This window comes from Zonotrichia leucophrys, chromosome 1 (genome assembly GCF_028769735.1).
Source record: "Zonotrichia leucophrys gambelii isolate GWCS_2022_RI chromosome 1, RI_Zleu_2.0, whole genome shotgun sequence".
Classification (NCBI taxonomy): Eukaryota; Metazoa; Chordata; class Aves; order Passeriformes; family Passerellidae; genus Zonotrichia; species Zonotrichia leucophrys.
In genome coordinates this window covers 95,374,863-95,394,407 of record NC_088169.1, presented here as the reverse complement: position 1 = coordinate 95,394,407, position 19,545 = coordinate 95,374,863, and the positions used below count along the sequence as shown (strand labels likewise).

Genomic DNA, 19,545 nt, shown 5'->3' with positions numbered 1-19,545 from the left:
AGGTGGCGTGCTGGCCCCTCGGGAGCCACGGTCCCCACGCAGCCAGCACTGCTGTTCCTGCTGTCCATGCCCAGTCCTCATCTCCACACAGCACACGGACAAGCTCAGAGGAGGGACTTCCCAGCACTGGAGCCTGCAACAGGCACCTTGACACGAGCCAGCTGGTGCTGAAACATTGAGGAGCTGGGATTTCTCCTTTCTTCCTTTTTGGTGCCTTGCCAGTGAGGCAATTTCTGCCACCACCTCTTATTCTGCTGTCCTTTCATTCTCCAAATCTGGAAGTACCTCTAAGACTTGGCCGAGCTGGCTGGAAAATGAACTGAAGGAGAGCCAAAGGCTTCTTCAGGGGGGATGCCAAGGAAGGATGCTGACATGCATGAGGCAAAGGCTGTGGTTTGGGTGTGTTTCTCAGAGGTGAGTGCACTTACAGACCCTGGGCTTCCTCCTAGGAAACACACTTGGGAATACTCTCAGAAAGGAGCCAGTCCAAAGCTGAACATCTTGGAAGAGTCTGGTACTCCAGCTCTGCCCTCACCTTTGAGAAGGGTGGATGGAAGCTACTCTTTCTCTGCAGCAGTGTTAGGCTAATGAGCCATTCAAATGGGCACTGAATACTGCCCTTCCTCTCCCATCCCCCCCCCCTTCCCATCCCCAAGATAAAAAGGAATTAGAAGAGGCTGAAGTGCACAGCTTTTTCCCTTCTAGACCTTGGGAACATGGAAAGAAACACGCAGGGTCATTTGGCTCTGAAGGCTGAGGGATGCGAGTGCTCTGCTGCAGAGCCTGCGGGGAGCATGAGTCACATGGATCGGCTCGGCAGATCCGGGCTGACAGCATCCACCAAATCACCGCCTCACGCTGCACTCACAGGGCAGAGACAAACTGGCAGGCAGGAGGGGCTGGGGGAGGCAGCGCTGTGGGACGGGGTTATTTCAGCCCGGGTGTTTCTGGCTCAGCAGAACTGGACAGGGCAGCGTATCCTCAGCTGTGCCCAAGCCTTCTCCCTCCACTGGAGCAAGGAGGTCTGTGGATCCTGACTGAGGACCATGCGTTGGGTCCAAAGGACTGGAGCCTGTGCTTCTCCCTTCTGCAGCCCAGAAACATGGGGAACTGTAGTACCAGAAAGACTGATGTAATAGGAAAATTCAGCACTTCACATATTTTTCCAAACTCATGCTTTCTGCGGTGTTTCCACATCACTACACAGGGCTCTTGCTGATGTTGTCATTTTGTAAGTATTGCCATGTATGCCATCATCTCAGGGCTACTCTGATGAGCTGTCACCACATGATAAAATAAGTCTGTCGTTGTGTTTGCTGCTTTGCAGAGTTGTTTATTGCTGTGGTTTGTGCTATTGCATAATGTAGATACACCCTTGTCGCACCTAGCAAAGGGAGAAGCCCCCAACACTTCCTGAGAAGGAGAGCCAGGATATGTGGAAGACAGCCTGTAAAGTCCTGGCTTGGGCAAGATGTATCTGCACTCCATTCCAGCTGGGAACTCATCTGCTTTGACATGTTTTGTGCAAATTTGTTCTTATCTGGTTTGAATCTCTACCTCTGTGCTGCCTTGAAGCCCACAATGAAGCTTTCAGTGTTGCACTCACATGGAAAGCAAACCCCAGCCAGGACCTACTCTGAGGATGACTTTTCTCTCAATCAGGGCAGTCTGTGCATCTAGGGAACAAAGGAGGAAAATGAAAAGACACAGACAGGAGAGCTGCCAAAAAAGAGAGATTTATAAGACTAGAGCTTACAGTGGTTTATGCTTGCAGGTGAGCTTCAAGTAGAGTAGGGCAGGGTCACAGCTTTTGAGATCAGGAGAGCCACTGAGGAATTGTGCAGTGTTGAGGAAGGTCGATCATTTTTGTTGCACTCGTGCCGATGGGAGAACTGGAAGCTGTGCATCTGTGGATGCAGCTGAGCACTTAGGGACATCCCAGTGGCACCACCACATCTGCTGCCACGCCAGCCAGGCCACCTGGGACCTTCTGCATCGATGGCAGGGCTGTGAGCCTGAGTGCTCTTTGCAGGTGGGTCCCAGCTGCCCAGCTGTGCTTGGGGACAGAACCTTTGGTCACTTGTGAGCACTCAGTATGCCCCTGCCAGCCTGTGCAAGAGAGGAGAGCTGCATCCTGGCTTTGACAGCTGTCAAGCAGCTCAGGCACCTCCAAGTTCTCCCAGCACTGCTGCTGGCATTGTCTGCTGCCCATGCATTTTATCCTGGACAGGCCAGCTTTGATGGACCCTGTGCTGAGAAGAAATTAACTCTGCGCTGGCTGAAACTGGGACACAAGGTTTTTAATAAGCCCTGTTAGCTCAGTCTTTTATTGTCAGGCTGATTCTCTTGCTGAAGAAGTCAAGGCTGGTGGTTTGGGGTGAAGAAGCGTTTGGTTCATCTGTCAGAGCCTCAGGTGAGCATCTGAACTGCTGGAGATGGCTGCAGTGCTAAAGGAGCTCCCAACAGATGTTCACCCAGCCTGATTTTTTTGTCCCATCCAGGTATCAGGTGGTACAGGACAATCCCTGTGCTCCAGATACCCATGTGAGTTTGGGAACTCAAGCAGTTCTTTAAGGTGAAGGGTCTGGAGTGCAGAAACAGGGGTAGTTTTTTGTTGAGGGGATTGTGCCAAGCAGTTTGGCATGACCATTACACAGACCACCCCTGACTTTGCTCTCATTTTCCCACATAGAGCTCCTAAAATGGACGTGTCCTTAAGCCATGATGATGCCTTGTTTAGCAGATTGATGGCCCCCAAGGTATCCTGGCAGTTCAGGAGCAGGAGGAGCAGCTGCACGCACCAGGACATGCAGGTTTTTCCCAATTAATGTAGTCATGTGCATGCAAGCACGAGCTCTGGGAAGGAAAGTGATGTTGGTGTAGGCCTTTGTCACTCCTGTTTGAGTGAGGATGATGGTGGAGGAGCAGGCCTGATACCAGTGGGGCCCACACCTGCTGCCACAGCTGCCTGGGGCTGTGTGCCCACCCCAGGGCTTGTGGGCTGGAGGATTCCCTGGGCTCACAGGTGCTGCCTGGGCCTGTCTGTTGTCTGTCAGTAACAGTGTGGTGCTGGCGTGACAGACACACAGAAAACCCCTCCTCCAGCAGCAGCAGACATCCCTCCCAGGGTCTTCACCACAGGGAGCCCTTCCCACAGCCAGTGCCCCTCTGTGCCTGTCCCCAGCAAGGCCAGCACAGACAAACAAACCAGGACTGCAGCCAGTGACAGCTGTAGGACCTCAAGGCCTTTTCGACCTGCCACTAGCAGACAGACAGCGGAGTAACTTCTATAAACACAAGACTGCTGTGTACATATTTTAACAGCATTTTTCTTTCAGGACATTCTGTCATCTCTGCAACATGCTTTTAGTTCCATCTGAAATTTCCTGGGCTTTTCAGTTCCTCTTCTCATCTCCTTGAGCCAAAAAAAAGGGGGTCATTTGGTGAGAAACAATTCCAGTGGCTTTCTCAGAAGCATCTGCTTTCTGCACTCTGTGGGACTAGGCAGTTCAAGGCTGGTTTGTTCTCCTAGGCAATTATTTTCTCATACCATTCCCAAACTTACCTTCTAGATCAACATTCAGAACTTCTTCAGGCTCTGACTTCCAGAATCTATTGGTATCCTGGGCTACCCTCCTGATAAAATTAGTGCTGAATTATCCCACTGATTGTGCTGTTTTTACTTGTTTGTTAGCTTGTTGTGGGAGAGGTGACAGCTACAGGCAGACACATAGATATGGGGGAGCAGGTATGTAGGTCTAGGGGTAGATATGTAGGGCACAGAGTGCCCAGGAAAGGCAAAGGAGCATGGACACAGAGGTTTCACAGAGAGCAAAGACCTGGTGCATTAAGGAAGGCTCATGGCAGCCAGGGAGGTTGGAGACAGTGAAAATCAGCATTTCACATCCTAGCAGGAAAGAGAGAAATGTGAATTTGAACCAGACAAGAGTGGCTCAGAAAAAAATGTAGTCCAGCTTGCAAAAAATAACTCCCAACCCCAAAGTAATTTATTGTCGCTCAGGCAGATAAAAGAAGCTCATAAAATTGGTTCCACAAGAAGGTCAAATTAAGTACATGAACAAAATGCAAGCATATTATATATATGTGTGTGTATGTGTATATACACATATCTTCTGTTCAGCATCTCTCATTATAGAACTGAGGATCAATCATAACCCCTCGGGGTTTCTTGTCTGGTCCATTGGCTCCTAGCCAGACAACCTCCCTCCATGGCTTTAGACTGGGGGAATGATGAAGGAATAAAGAATTTCATTAGAACAGAGAATGGGAGATGGATTCACAGAGCTCTGTGGGCTGCCAGGTGGTTATGTACAGGCAGAGACTTCATTAGTCCTTGTGATGTCAGTGCTGCAGTATCACTTTCTCAGCCGGCTGCAAGAGAAAAGTACTACGTGAGTACCACCCCCCACTTGCTTTTTGCATAGAGAATGACTGCCTGCCTCTGTAGCTGGGGATGCAAACAGTTACTTGAGCATCCACACGGCTGCAGTTTGGGTTTCAGTTACTCTGAGCTGCTTACTTGGCAAAGAGAGTTAGAGAACAGCTGTATCAGCACTTGTACTGCACAGATTTATCTAGATTTTGATGTATCTGTACAGACCTTGTCCTCTCTTTATGGGGATTATTTTTTAACCTTGATAAAATGTAGGTGAAAACAAGGTGAATTCTTTGACATGTTATGCTCTTCATCACATATACATCCCAGCTGTGATGCAGTATTTGCCAATAAACATTCTCACTGAATTCTTGGTGACAGTGAAAAAAAATTAGGTGAAACTATCACAGTTTGCCAATGTCACTGGTGAAAATGAAGCAGAAGTCTGGTTCTGTACCCAAATATTCATTGAGCTTGTTCATGCAGCCATTTGTACTTCCCTTCATGCTCCCCTTCCAATGACAGAATGGCTGTCAGTGTTTCCAACAGCTGCTTCTGATGCCTGATACCATATAAGCTGAAAGACATGGAAGAGGGCAGCTTCTCTGCTGAGAAATCCTTGCTCCCATGAAAAGGGTCATGACATGATGGTGTATTTTATTTCACATCACCCAAGGCCTTGAGGAAAGGGTACAAATCAGACTGTTCTGTGATTTTTTTTTTCCCTCCTCTTTTGTTACTCCTGGGAGGTTATTGGCAATTTTCACCAAACGCAGTCCAGCAATGCTCTAGCAGAGCTGGAATTAAATTATGGACATCATGGATTTTTAAAATTTATGTTTCATCTTTGTGCTTGGTTTTGTGCCTTCCACCTCCACAACCTTGATATCCAGATCTCAGATTCACTGTGGACCCTACTGAAGGACTTTAGAATTCCTGCTTGGGTTTGGCTAACATCTCTCAACACCAAGATAATTTGAGTGAAACAACTCTGCTCAAAAGTTTTCCAGCTACAGTGCTACCATGGGTGTGGGATTTAGCACAGCTCATAACTCTTAAGCAGGATTTAACATGAGTAAGAGCTGAAAATGCTGAAATGCAGCTGTACCGTTTCACCAAAGAGGCTCAAGCTCAATTTTGCCCCGCTCAGTCATCCCGCTCCTCTCTCTTGAAAACAGTCTTTGCCCATTTTGGGTGCCCTCATCGCCACTTACTGTTGACACTGACATGTCTTGTTTTCCAGCAAGTGTTGTCTTGCTTGTGCCATCCTTTTTGCTCGTTGCTGCCAGGAGAGAAGGGACAAAGAACAATTGGATATTTTTATGCTTCAAATGCTTTCTCTGAAGTTGGTAGTAAAGTGCTGTCTGACATCTGCAGACTGCCCATCTCTAAAATTTGCCTTGAGTCTAAGGATTGACCCACTGTCTGTCCTGTCCTGCACCCAGACAGGAAATCTGACTCCTCCTGTGGTTTGGAGAGGCAGTAATCTCTGCACCTTTCACAGGGACCGTGGCTCACCCTTCTCCGCTGCCAGCGTACACCACTGATGATGCACAGGCACCCAAGGGCAAACGCCAATAAACTGCCTCCAATGCTTGCTCCAATTATCACATTGATAATCCAAACAGAAGCTTCCTCTGTGGGAGGATACAAATATTTAGACACAGAAACAAATAGAATTTTATAGCTTTAGGGTCGGGGCAGGGATGTGATGCTAATTTCCATACCCACGTGGTAGCGAAAGCTGATCTTTTTGTCACTGCCTTCTATGAGGTCACAGCTCCACAGCCCTGCAGTGCTGATGGTCACCTCCAGCTTTACTTCACGCTGCTTTGATTTCTTAATGTCCATCTTGGAGCCATTCACAGGTTCCCAGCTCAAGTAGGCATCGGGTGCAAGCGGTCCGGAGACCTGGCAGGTCAGGGTCACACTGGCCCCTCTGGAGAGTGGCCCAGCAGGGTTAGCTGAGACTGTAAAGGCAAGACAAGGACATGTGAGTGAGGGGATGGGAAGATGGGGCCATCCCCGTGCTTTTGGTGCTTGCAGGTTTCTGTAGCTCTTCCTCTTCATGACCCACTTCTCTTCCTTCCTCTCACCTTTCATCACTACCAGCTCTATCTTGCTCTGTGCATGTCTTCTTTCGTACTCCAGCTGGCACTGGTACTGGCCAGAGTGATTGAAATGGACTTTGGGGAGCTTCACTTCTATGTGACTTTCAGGTTTGCTTTCAGGTATCTCAAACAACAAGTTGTTGCTTTTTTTAGTCTCATGCAGCTGTTCTTCTGCTGTGATGTCAAAATCAAGCAGCTCATGAGATTCTGCACCTTCCTGTTGTTTCCAATTTATCTGTCCTGTGAAACCTTTTTTCCATTTTATCTTCTGGGAGTTCAGACGCCAGGACAAGATGACAGCACTATCAACAGTTGCATACTTTCTTTCCAAATCTGGATTCTGAAAACCTGAATTTAGTAGAGACAAGAAATACAGAGGCAGGAAAAGCCATGGTTATGCTTCCCCATGTCTGTCCTTGATCCGGAGTGAGGCACGCTGCACTCAGTTTAAAAAGGACTTGGAGAAAAGCCATGACATCTTCCAGGAAGGTTAAACAGAGAAAGAATAAGACAGCAGAAAGATCCAAAGCTTCCAAGCACAGCAGAGCTGAGAAGAACAGACCCCGAGGAAAGGAGAATCTTCTCCTCACCAAGCCTGGAGAGAAAAATGAGTGCAAAAGTAGAACAGAGCTCAGGCAGCAGAACAAGCCCCAAGCTGCATTGCTGGAAGCCCTGGGAAGTCAACCCTGGAGCACCAGTGCTTGGAATGTGGAGATTAAAAGTTAAACTCATGAGCTGAAGGGAGCAGTGGTTCCCAAGCCTGTGTGTGAGTTCCATTTCTGTTGTCACATACCTAATACCTTCACAGGAAAGGAGATGTTCTGATTAATCAATGGAGAGTCTGAATGAATCTGACACACCCAGGTCCCACTGTCCATAGTCTCCAGTTTCTTTAAATTCACTATGTATTCTTGAAGGTTCTTCTTTTGTATTTCTGGTGTCACTCTGTTATTGTTATTGTCAAACAATGTGATGCTGAGATCAGGTAGAGGACTGGGTGAATTTTGAGTTAAAATCAGCTTAGGCTCTTCATTTTGCAGAAAATGCCCATCCAAAGAGATTTCCACTGTAAAAAGAAAATGCACAGGCAGTAAGTAAATTCCTGGAAGAGAGACACAAGTGTTACAGCAAAGAGAACATGGAGACACTGTGCTCTGGAGATGGAGGAGAAATGAACCGTGATAGCCCAAGACAGAAGAAAGGCAGCTGGATAAAGAATCCCAGCAGAGAGGTCTCCCCAAGCTCTAGGGTCCCCATCTCTCCTGATGACCAAGAGGCCTGCACTCACTCACAGTTAACGATGTGCAGTGAGGTGTGGACTTTGTGAGTGCCGTATTCACAGGTGTAGATGCCGGCGTCGGAGAGCTTCAAATCCCTCACGCTCAGTTGTTTGTATTGCATCTTGATGTCAGACCGGCCAGCAATGAAAGATGGTTCTTTTGAAAAAATAGGCTTGGTTAGGAGGGAAGAGGTTTCTCAGCTGTGTGAAGGGAGAAGGGGTAATGTATGGGAAGCCTTACTTCTCCAATATCTCAGATTATTTTCCATACGCCATAGAAGAGTATCAGAGTACTTCCATCTTACAACTGAGTCCCGAGGTAATTGTGATTCAGGAAGTATGCCTGTGCAGTTCAGGGTCACCTCCCCTCCTACAAGCCCAGTCTGGAATTCGTTTTTCTGAGTCATACTGGAGGTCAGGCCTGAAAGTCAATGCCCACCCAAAAAAAGGCGTAAGTTCTCTTTCTGAAGGGTGGCTCTGTAAAAAATTCCCAGCTCTTCAAAAATACGTTGATATTTTTCCTCCCTTTCCCAGACAATGAAATTATCCTCAATTTCTGAATTTGTCACTCCTTTATATCATCAATCAATCAATCAATCAATCAGTCGAGCTCTTTTATTACCTGATTATTCTCTTTCACATACACTCAGAAAAAAGGGAAAATACCAGTAGTTATGGTGGACTGACCATCATTCATAATTTTGAAATGTCGACAATTTTACTGAGACAACCCTTTTCCACTGGATAAGACTTAGTTATTCTACTGGTAGCAAATGAAGGACAGCATATGTCAGCTGTCCTTCACTCCCCAGTCAACACTTGATGCAGCACTGACAAATTTGCTCACACCTTCTTCCAGTTTTTGCATGGATGAAGACTGAAAATACAAAAAAATGAAGAAATAAAGTAAAAAAAGAAAAAAAGAAGGCTGTCCTAATGTCAGGTTCCTGTTCTTGGGAGGATTATGTGACAGTAAAAGAAATAGGTTCTATAATGTTGAAGAAACATTAGGAGTTGTTTCTTGGGAGAATAATTTCCTTTCCTTCACTGTGAAGAAGGTTTCTGCAGGAGACATTAAGAAAGAGATGGAGTTGCCAGAGGAAAGATTGGGAATAACAGGATTGTGATCTCCTGCCTCACTGCTGGTAAGCTCTCAGAGATGCTTAACCTGCAAATCCCTGAGGTGACGTGAGTACTGAAGAGCTACAGAAGTGTAAAATTAAAAGTTTACATGAGTTTAACTTAGGGTTTGCCAGAAGTTACATCCCCCTAAGAGGTCACCTGCAACAGTACCCAAACAAGTTTTCGGTAATTGCACATTGGACTACAGAAGTTTATGATTTTGTCTTTAATTGTGAAATTAGAAATGTTACTAAGAAGTTGGTATCTTTCGCTTTTCACTTGGTTCTAGGATGCACAAAAGATTTCCAATGTTTTCTCTGTGACCAGAAGAATCAAAGCTGAGTATCTGAAAAATGCAGGCTTGGCCTTATTCACTGTTTTTCTTTTCTTGGAAAATGAGCACTAAAAAATCCACCAAAGCTTATAACATTAGCAGTCAAGCTAAGCAAGCCAGTAGTATTCCATTTGCAAGGGCAAATCTGTGATGAGATTCTGAAGATCACATCACAGATGTGGTTACGCATCACAGATATGTTTTTTCCCCAGACAGCTGGAGGCAATGTGGAGGGCATATTTTCCACTCTGCTTGGTGTGTATCCTGGTTCTCACAGGACCCCACTCCTGCACCTCTGTGGGGCAGCTCCCCAAACCCTGGGTTTGGCTGGCAGGCTCAGCAGGCGGGCTGGGAACAACCTCAGTCCCAAAGCTAAACCGTGTGAGGAAACTTACAGAACACATCAGAAAGAGCCTGGAAATACACCGAGGGTTGTGAGGCTTGTGAAAAGGCTGTGAGAACCACGAGGGTTTGCAGGGCCCAGGACTCACCCAGATGCAGAAGCAGGAGGGCAGCACGCGTGCAGCTCAGGGCTGTGCCACTCGACTTCATCGCTGGGAATGCTCCTCCCCGGAGAGCAGGGCTGGAAATGGTGCCACTGCCAAGGGATCTTATCCTGGAAGACCCAAATGCTCTGTTAGTAATGTTTGATTATTCAGACCTCGATGGATGGGACTTGTGTTCCCAGTCAGCTCCCACCATCCCTCAGCACAGGAAAATGGAAGCTTTTTGGGAAAGTCACCAGAGCCTTTTGTTTCAGCAAAGAATCCATCTGCAGCATGCCCCTGGAGTTTGGTAATAAACATTTCATTTTACTCATCCCTAGGTTTCTGGCATTCATCAGGCAGCAGCTGTTTATACTGCCAAGAGTTCTGTGCTTTTTTACTTCTCTATGGTGGGTTATCATCACTCTTGCAGAGATTAAAGCTAAACACATACAGGGCTGCATTAGCGAGAGCACAGCCAGCTCTGCTGGAAGTAGAGTGAAGTAATTATTTCTCTCTATTTGGCACACCTGAGGTCTCATCTAGGATACAGGGTACAGTTTTGGGCCCCCAGTACAAGAAGAGTGCCAACAAACTTTGGAGTTCAGTGGAGAGCTGGTGACATGGTGAGGAAGTTGGAGCACCTGACCTACAGGGAGAGGCACAAAATTGGGCTTGACAGGGAGAAGGGAGCCAAAGTAGGATCTAATTTCAGTTTCCCATTATCTAATGGATATTACCTAGAAGAGTAAGCCACATTCTTCTCAGATGTGCCCAGGGGAGGAGCAGGAGGCAGCAGCCATATGTTGAGCAGGGAAATGTTGACTAGATAGAAGGAAAACTTTCTTCCCACTGAAGGTGGTTCAGCAGTGGAATAGATGCCAAGAGATGCCAGGCAGTCTCCATCATCAGAGACGCTCAGAAGTTGCTTTGTCAAGCCCTGAGCAACATGTTGTAGTTTTATAGTCAACTCAACTCTGAGTAGGAGAACTAACTGGAGACCTCCCAATGTCCCTTGCTATCTAAATATTTCTGTGTAATTTTGTGATGCTATGATTAAAGCCATCTTTAGGCTGTTATTATTTTTCTTCAGGTTTGGGCTTTTTTTTAAAACTTCTTACCTTAAAAATCTCAATAACCAGCAAGTCGGATGTTGGAAAGAACAGAATTCAATTCTGCTTGAATTCTTAGGACTATTAAATGAAAAGTATGGGGAGAAGGGAGGAATGAGGTCCACAAGAAGAAGCTGCATTAATGGTAGCAAAACCTTAAGTGGGAACTGGAAGCTAATGGTCATGCTAAAGTGAGTTATCAATTTAGATGCAGCTTCTGACTGTAGCAAAGGCCAAGTGCTGGTAAGAGCTGCAGCCGGGTGGGTGACAAGGTGAGGGGGACCATGGCTGCTGGCACAAGGACACGACTGAGCTCTCCATCCCTAAACCAAGGCATAAACCACAGAAGGGAAGCCAAGCAGCTTAAATGCCCTGGGGAGTGAGCAAGCCAGTGAGGTGACCTCACTTCTCTGGAAGCAGGCAGTCCCCATGTCAGGCGTGTGACAGACTGAAGGCTGGAGTCTTAATGGGATTAAACTCAAAAGAAATGCATGAATAATTTTCCACAGTATTTATATGTACGATGTGCAATATTAAGTGTAATATATTCTATTAGAGGATAATTTAATACCGAAATTAATTTAATGATCAGAGCATGTGGAGCTATCAAAGAGTAGATGAAAACATCAGCACTACATTTAAATGGAGATCAGGTCAGCACAACATCTGACATCCAGACCCATGTACAGACATGCACAGATGAAAAATATGTGTGCAAGAACAAGACAGCAGCCATATGCACCATCAGAAGAGAAACAGGTGGCAAAGACACAGTCAGAGGAGACTTGTGGCTTGCCTCGTGCAAAACAAAAATCCCACCCCAGTCCAGGAAATATTTGCATGAGCTGTTTTCTGCAAAAATTGTAAAACAAAGGAGCGAGTGCGGATGATTGGAGATCACTCCTAACAAGATGCAGAGGCAGTGAGGAAGCAGTTTGCTGGGTTAAGCTACAGAATAAAGAAAGGGGCACTAACAAGGCATCTGTATGCATCTCACTGTGAAGGAACATCGATAACTGAGAACTGGCACGGGGCCCTGAGTAAGATCCATTCCTGAGGTGACAGGAGGAACCTCATCCCTGCTGTGAAATCTCACATCACCTGTTCCTGTGGGATGAAAAAGTCAGCCCCCACTCTAAAGTAATATCTGTGAATTAACACTTCAGTGATGGGTTTCAAATTTTTTAAGTCATTAAACTTTATATAAAACCTGAAGGTAATGGAACAAGTAAAAATTAATGAAATCGCTGAGTCACACCTCATAATTTTGTTTTGACTGGGAATCTCTATTCTCCTGTCATATGGCTTCAGTTTACTCTTTGTCTTCTTGCTTCCTGGTTATTGAGCAAAACCACACAACCAGAGCACTGTGGGACTGGTGAACTGCTGACCTTGTGCATCTTGGTAGATGCAGATTGATGCATCTTTGTTCTTCTGTTTCTTCTCTTGGTTTCACATCTCCTGCATCCCCACTTTGTTCACAATAATCTTTGTATTTCTGTGGCAGATCTCCACAGTGTGATGTTACCACCTACATGCTACAAATCAGTGGGGAAAATGGGTTGCCTTCAGCTAGGATTTCTTTTACACACTTTCCCTCTCTCCCTGCTTATTTCTGCTTCTCATGCGTGCCACTTCCTATTCCCCCCTGCCTTTCTATCTCCTTCTGCATCCCTCCAGGCCAGATCCCAGGCAAGGCTGCTCCGAAGTTTACAGATCTCAGAGAGCAAGGCTCCGCTGTGTTAAGCGAGCAAGCTGCTCTCATTAGCGGATGCTCCTAGCAGACCCACAGCCTCCTTACAGGCAGCCCAGCTGCATCTTACGGTGGTACTCATAAATTAAGCGGTGTCACAGAATGTCCCCAGGCACTGGAACATACTCATCAGTCCTGTTAAATTGCTAGTACATTTCCTGACACATTTTTGGCCGGGGACAACTCTCCCTCTCCCGAGCAACTCTTGGGATGCATTTAGGTGTTAGCATGGGCCAGGGACCTCTCCCATTAGGTGGCTGGCATGTGGCCAGTTCATTTTAGAGGTTAAGTGAGTTTAATAGCCCAGACCATCTCATGCCAGCTGGCCTCTGTGCCAGAAACAGTCCAGGCATACTTGATTTATTAGCACATCTAGCAACGGAGGAGCAGGGCTCCCTCCCAAGTGAACATTGATTTCCTTTTCATTTTAACTTCCCCCTCTTATTAAACTGGTTTAATTTCCTTCTTGACTTATTTTAATGATCCTTGCTTCTCTGAGGGATAGGAAAAGGAGAGCTGAGGTAGTGAGTGAGCTTGCCTCAGAGAATGATGCCTGCAGGACCAAGTCATGCCTGGAGAACATCTGCTTGAGAGCAGGGCTGGCAGCCCCTCAGTACTGAACCCCAGTGGGTGATGGCAACAGAGACCTCTCCACAGGCTGGCACTGGCATGACACAGGAGGAAACTTAAATTAAAAAAACCCCAACAAATAAAAATTCAGCAACCGCTCCTGATGCAGAGCAGGCCATCTCCTTTTCTCTGTGTTTTCCTGCGCCTCTTTCTCGCAGTGTGGTTTTGGTTTCTCCTCTCTCGCTGTTGTTTGTGGCTGTGCTTTTGATCTGGCAGCAGCTTGTTCTTTCAGGGTGGGGGGCCCCCAGCCCTCCCTCCCTCCCCACAGGGCTCCACACCTCGGCTTCCGCTGCTGCGGCATTTCGGCATTTCCCCTGCGCTGCCCGCCGGGCCAGGGCCCTGGGATGCAGCTGCGCCATGCCCTGCTCGAGAGCTGGCCTCAGCTGTGGGGCTCTGGGCTAAAGGGCTTCACCTCTCTTCCTCTCAGTTTAAAACTCTGAAACAAAGCTGACTTGGCTCTTTTACCAAAGAGTGGTTTCTTTGAATTTACTCCTTGACGTTAAAGCAAACGTCAGGCGAGCAGTGGGCAGGGTAAGAGACAAAGTGCAATGAAAATAGCCAGCAGAGAGCAATGTTATGACAGCAGTGAGGATCATTTCATGGTCCTACTGCCTCCCTGGACTGTTTGACCCTCCCTGCATTTCCTCCTGAGCATCTCTGCTCATCCAAGAGCAGATGCCATCCCCCCACTGGAGCCCCTGGGAGAGGAAGGCGCTGGAGCAGGATCCATGGGGTCACATGGAAAGCCTAGTACTTAGAAAAGCAGGAATCGAACCTACACAAGAGGAATAAAAACCCTCCATACTTCCTTTATATTACTTTCTAGTAGGGTCAGCTAAACAAGCTATCCCGAAAATGATAGTTCAACTCCTTCCCCTGCTAATGAGCCCCCAGGAAAAACTAATCTTTATCACTAACTTACTCCTAGGAACAACCATTACTATCTCAAGTAACCACTGAATTATGGCCTGGACTGGCCTTGAAATCAACACACTCGCCATCCTGCCATTAATCTCAAAATCCCACCACCCACGAGCCATTGGAGCCGCCACTAAATCCTCCCCAGGAGAGGTCCCACCATCAGGACAAGGAGGGTGGGGATGTCGCTCTGTCAGCACCAGCTGAGCTCCCCTCAGCCATGAGGTACCCCATGCCCAGTGACATGCCTGGAACCACGTGGAGGCTGCAAGAAGTGGCTCCATCTCTGCAGCCCAGGCTGCTCCCTTCTGGCCAGAGGGGAAGCCAAGACCTGCCAAAGCCACCAGAGGCTGTGACTAATCAAGGAACTGTGAGGCACTCTGAAATCAGCTCCTTCATCAGCCTTCCCAGCCCTGTATGTGTTTGGGATGACATTTGGGTATCACCCCTCCTTAATTTTGCTCTGGTGAATACAGGGTCCCCACGAGAGGCTGTGACAGATCAGGTGGGCACCGTCCCTGGGTGCTCAAGAACCTCTAGTGGGGGTGAGGTGGATGCTCAGTTTGGATGAGCCAAGCCCTGCTGTGCTGCAGGCAGACATGTTTGTGAGACACTGGGGAGGACAAAGGAAAAGCCAGGGAGACCTCATCACAGCCTTTCAGTACTTAAAGGGATCTTATAAAAAAGAGGAAGAGCGACTTTTTAGATGATCAGATAGTGATAAGAGAAAGAAGAACAGTTTTAAACTAAAAGAGGGCTGGTTTAAATCAAATGATCAAATGTGTTAGGAAGAAATATTTTACTCAGAGACCGCTGAGGCACAGGTTGCCCAGAGAAGCTGTGGCTGCTCCATCCCTGGAGGTGTTCAAGGCCAGGCTGGAAGGGGCTTTGAGTGACCTGGTCTAGTGGAGGGTGTCCCTGCTTGTGCAGAGGTGTTGAAATTAGATGTTTTCTAAAGGTCCCTTCCAACCCAAGCCATCCTGTGATCCTATGATTCCAACCTGCACCAGGGGCTGTTGAGTTCATAGTGGAGAGCACTGAGCAGTAACCTGAGCTCAGCCCTCATGTGGAGGAATATCTGAGGTGGCTGATGGAGACTGAGCAGGATATACCACCTGAAAGTTGAAAAATTCAACCAGAAATGAAACTCCTGCTTTCAACAGCACAGCAGCCCGTGTAAGGGGAAAGCAGATCCTTTTTCTGTTGTCCTGAAATTGCAAGGATCCCTCTTTTTCCAAGAAATCCTGCTCACTCAGCCCTGAGCTAATGGATCAGGCTGCATTGGCAGCTAGTGTCAGGCAGTGAGCCAGTCAGCCTGGATTAGCAGAACAGACCCCTCCAGTCTCAACACGTACAGATGTAAGTAGACATCCTTACTTAGCTAGAGACTGGCATCTTCTTATTTTTGCAGGCTTTTTTTAGAATAAAGTTCCCCTTCCTGCAGGGTACGTGGAGAAGGTGATAGCAAGTGGCAGCTGGTAGAGGGCTGCTTCCCAATGCATTTGCAGCCCTTGGGGATATGCAGTCACCAGTGACAGGCCCTCATATAGGACGTATTTCCCTATATATGGGTTTAAAAGATCCATGAGATCCGCAGGCTGTGAGCTTTTCATAACTCCCTTTTTTTATGCCTCTTTCAGCGAAAATTCCAGGGAGTCAAACAGTTTTTAGCTAAAATTAAAAGGCCTTGGAGAATTGCACGGCCAGAAGTATTATCAAGTCAAAGGTTTAAGATGGTTTTACAACAGACCTTTAAGCGGGGCAAAACCAATCCATCCGTGCAGAAACAGCAACTTGAGCGGAGTAATAAAGTTCATAGCATTAAAAAACCCGAAAACAGGCTGGCCTCTTAGCAGAAGAAAGAGTTTCCTTACCTCTTTTCTCTCAGCCTCTGTGTTTCTGGCTCCTTGTGTTTGTCACCTGCCGTAGTTGATCTCACCCAACTACAGCTGAAACAAAAGAGGAACGAAGTTGATGTTCACGAGCAGATGTAGGGCTGGCCTTGATGTCTCCTCCTCTCCAGCCAGAACGACAGCAGCAAGATCTTGCCGCCCGTCCAGGCTCTGCCGACACCCGTGACTCCTCTGGGCAGAGGGTGTTTTTCCAAAGGCACGTGATTTCCACTCGGGGTGTGGGCAGAAATGGACCTGGGCGGAAGGCGAGCCATGGCAGCGGTGGGGAGGATGAGTGTGCGGAACAGAGAGAGCCTATTGGCCACGGGGCAGCTGATGGAAGCCCTGACAGGGCTGGAACCTCGACATGGACGGCTGGGAGATGGTTCTGCTCCTCTGGGGAGGAAAGCTGACAAACAACAGGTTAGCTGATCAGATCCACACCCAGCGCACGCCTCCCGCACTCTGTAAGAGCCACCTGAGCTCCATTTCCCAGCCTGTCTCCTGCACCACCACGAAGGGGAGGCACTTCTGAGGGCTGACCCCAGCCCCACCTGTCTGTGCAGTTTGTCTGAGATTTAGGGTGACATGAGGGAATATTTTCTTTATAGCAGTGGTGGCTTTTCCTTGGCTGTCGGCCAGCACCCACCCAGCTGCTCTCTCATTCCCCCTCAGCAAGCCAGAGGGAGAAGATGTGAAAAACCTTCTCAGGTCAGGATAAGGACAAGGACATATCCCCCAGCTACTGTCACGGGAAAAACTGACTTAACCTGGGGAAAGGTTAATTTAATTTTTGGCAAATTAAAAACAAACAAATAGATTTATGGCTAATTAAAAACAAACATAGTGATAAATTTTAAAAAACTCAACAACTTTAAAAAACTTCTCCCACCCCTCTTTTCTCCTCAGATTGAACTTCACAACTTCACACCTGACTCTTCTACCCCTCCTTCCTCCCCCAAAGTGTCACAGGAGACAGGTCATAGGAGTCGTGGTCGGTTCATAGCACTTCATCTCTGCTGCTTCTTCCTGCTTATGCTGTTCCTCTGCTGCACTGTGGGGTCTTTCAAGAAATGCTCTGATGTGGATTCCTCCCATGGACTGCAGTTCTTCATGTTCATCTTGACATTAGAAAGACCTTTTTGACAGTGAAAACAATCAGTCACCAGAACAACCTCCCCAGGGACTTGACAGAGTTGCCATTGCTGGAGGCTTTCAAGGTGTGATTGGGCAGGGTGCTAGACAATCTCATCCAGGAACCCAGTGTGGGCCCTCCATAGGCCACAGCTCCTGCCAGAAAACCTACTCCAGTGCAGACTCTCCATGGACTGCCGGGGAATCTTGGCTCTGGCACCTGGAGACCTCTTGCCCCTCCTTCTCCCCTGATCTTGGTGTCTGCTGGACTGCTTCTCCCACATATTGTCCTTCCTGTCTCCCACAGCTGCTGTGCACAACTTTTTACCCTTTGTTAAACACGCTGTCACAAAGGTGCCACCAGCACCACTGATGAGCTCAGCCTTGGTCTGCAGTGGGTCTGCTCTGGGGCTGTCTGGAGGGGGCTCTGACTGACCTGGGGCAGCTCCTCACGTCCCACAAAAGCCACTGATGCAGCCCCTCCAGTACCAAAACCTCGCCCTGTAAAGCCAGTGTAAGGTTACTCTTAAGTAACCTGAACCAACCTGCACCACGACCGAATCTCAGCTGTTTCCCTTCTCTGTAGGGTGGAGGAGGGGGCTTTTGTGGTTTCCCACCCACATTTGGTCTCTCTCTCTGAATCCCAGCCTCAGCCAAGGTGGCGGAAACCCACTGAGCCCCAGACATGGCTGAGATTTCATCTCTGCGCCACCCACTCTCCTCCTTTTGGCAGTGACTTGCCCCTGTGTGTGAGGATGGGGCTGCGAGGTGCAACCAGGCTCTGGGGGCAGCAGGGACAGACAGCCACAGCAGAGAGACTCACTGTGTGCCACCAGCTGTGACAGGAACCGCTGTGATCGGGCCTCCAGCGCAAGGGCTTCTCCATTGATTGGGACTTTGGAGAAAGATGATGTCCTGCTTCAGAGAGGAAGCCACCTGCATAAGACAGGATCTTCCCAGTGTGGAAGGAAGTCCTATCCCTATGTGGGATACAAACTGGGATGGGATGGGATGGGATGGGATGGGATGGGATGGACACTCTGCTAGTGTCCAGAACTTGGGAATGCCCTTTTCTGAGACACTCTGAGCTCTCTGGCAAGAACCTGACATAGCCCATCAGCATCTTCAAAACTCTTTCACATGTGTCAAATAGAAATGTCCTTTCTGGTCCCCAGCTGCCAGAGAGGGGATGTCCTGTGGGAAAAAACAGTGCTAAGAAAACTCAGGTTGGGATTGTAGAGCTTTGGCATCTCAGTGCTTGGGGATCTGAGGCATTGAGCTGATGCTTCAGTTTGTACAGAGTCTGGCTGGCGTTTTGTCTCTCCAGCATGCTATAATGCAGAAACACTGGCTTGTTTTTAAACAGTTGGTTTATGTCACTGCAAATATCTACCAGAAATAGCATTCCCTGAAGGGGTAAGGCTTGCAAAATGCACTTGAACTTGCTGCAGAGTTGCAAGGAGAGGCAGGGCTGTGGTCTGAGGTGACAAAGCCTCAGGCTTGTCACGTTGTGAGAATGCCTGTTCTGGATCCACTGTCACCCTAGGGTGGGGATCCACCTCTTGGAGCTGCTGCAGCTGTGCGGGGAACAGGTGCCTCTGGGACCAAGGGTCACAGCATGCAGTGACGTGTTTGTATCTCTTTCATCCAAGCATCTCAAAGCACTTTGCAAGCATTAATTAAACATCAGAATCCAGAAGGGATGAATAATATTAGCCAGTCAGTCTCTCTTCTGAATGTAATATTCCTCATAAATATTTAACTGGTTTTTAGGATCTTGGCAAGTCTGGTTCTCACCTCGCTGGGGCAGTTGCTGTACTGCACCCCTGGGGAAAGGGGGCTCATCCAGCATCACACAGTGACCCCCCAGCACAGTGAGAACAGCCTGAGCACTGCACACAGCTCTGCCCCCACCAAGCAGGGGCTGTCATGTTTCCCTGCTTTATCCCCTGCAGACACACTCTGCGCTGTCTCTCTTTGCTCTAATCCCATCACCAGCAATATTTTTGCAAGCTCGTGTCAGAGAGAAACAGATCCTCTCAGCGGAGAGGAGCAGCTTCCAGGCTGTGCTGGGTGATGGTCACAGCCTGCAGAGACACTGAGGGTCTCCAAGGAAGTGAGAGATAAAGAGAGAAAGGGGCCTCAGAAACCAGATGTTGAGAAAGACCTTTTAACTGGCTGCACTGGAAAGCCAAGATGCCTCCAGAGATCATCTCCTTAAAGCCAAGTTCCCTGCACATCAGTGGGGGCTCTCTGTAGACTGAAAGATGAAAGATACCCAGATGTGTTGGAAAATTAGTGATTGCCAAGTGGCATTGGAGAGAAGGAAGGACAAGTGTTTGATGCAGCATAAAAACCAGATCTTGAGGCACCTGACTA

At 47.9% G+C, this 19,545-nt stretch overlaps 1 protein-coding gene across 1 annotated transcript; it reads right to left on the bottom strand.

Annotated features, from left to right (window-relative positions):
* Window positions 1–4,321: 4,321 nt before the first annotated feature.
* Window positions 4,322–16,062, bottom strand: CD4 (CD4 molecule). Its single transcript, XM_064702882.1, has 10 exons — window positions 16,015–16,062; window positions 9,734–9,858; window positions 8,028–8,207; window positions 7,800–7,943; window positions 7,301–7,573; window positions 6,493–6,855; window positions 6,124–6,366; window positions 5,915–6,033; window positions 5,611–5,678; window positions 4,322–4,392 (listed from the first exon to the last, which is right to left on the bottom strand). Exons 2-10 carry the CDS (start codon window positions 9,792–9,794, stop codon window positions 4,377–4,379), a joined length of 1,467 nt encoding a protein of 488 aa, XP_064558952.1. The 5' UTR covers window positions 9,795–9,858; window positions 16,015–16,062; the 3' UTR covers window positions 4,322–4,376.
* Window positions 16,063–19,545: the final 3,483 nt, after the last annotated feature.

Excerpts from the sequence above, each read along its gene's own strand:
- CD4 (XM_064702882.1), bottom strand. The coding sequence starts at position 9,794 with ATGAAGTCGAGTGGCACAGCCCTGAGCTGCACGCGTGCTGCCCTCCTG. Across the intron at positions 6,856-7,300 it reads CTTTCCTGTGAAGGTATTAG|GTTTTCAGAATCCAGATTTG; the intron begins GTATGTGACAAC and ends TACTAAATTCAG. Across the intron at positions 6,034-6,123 it reads CAGCTTTCGCTACCACGTGG|AGGAAGCTTCTGTTTGGATT; the intron begins GTATGGAAATTA and ends ATCCTCCCACAG.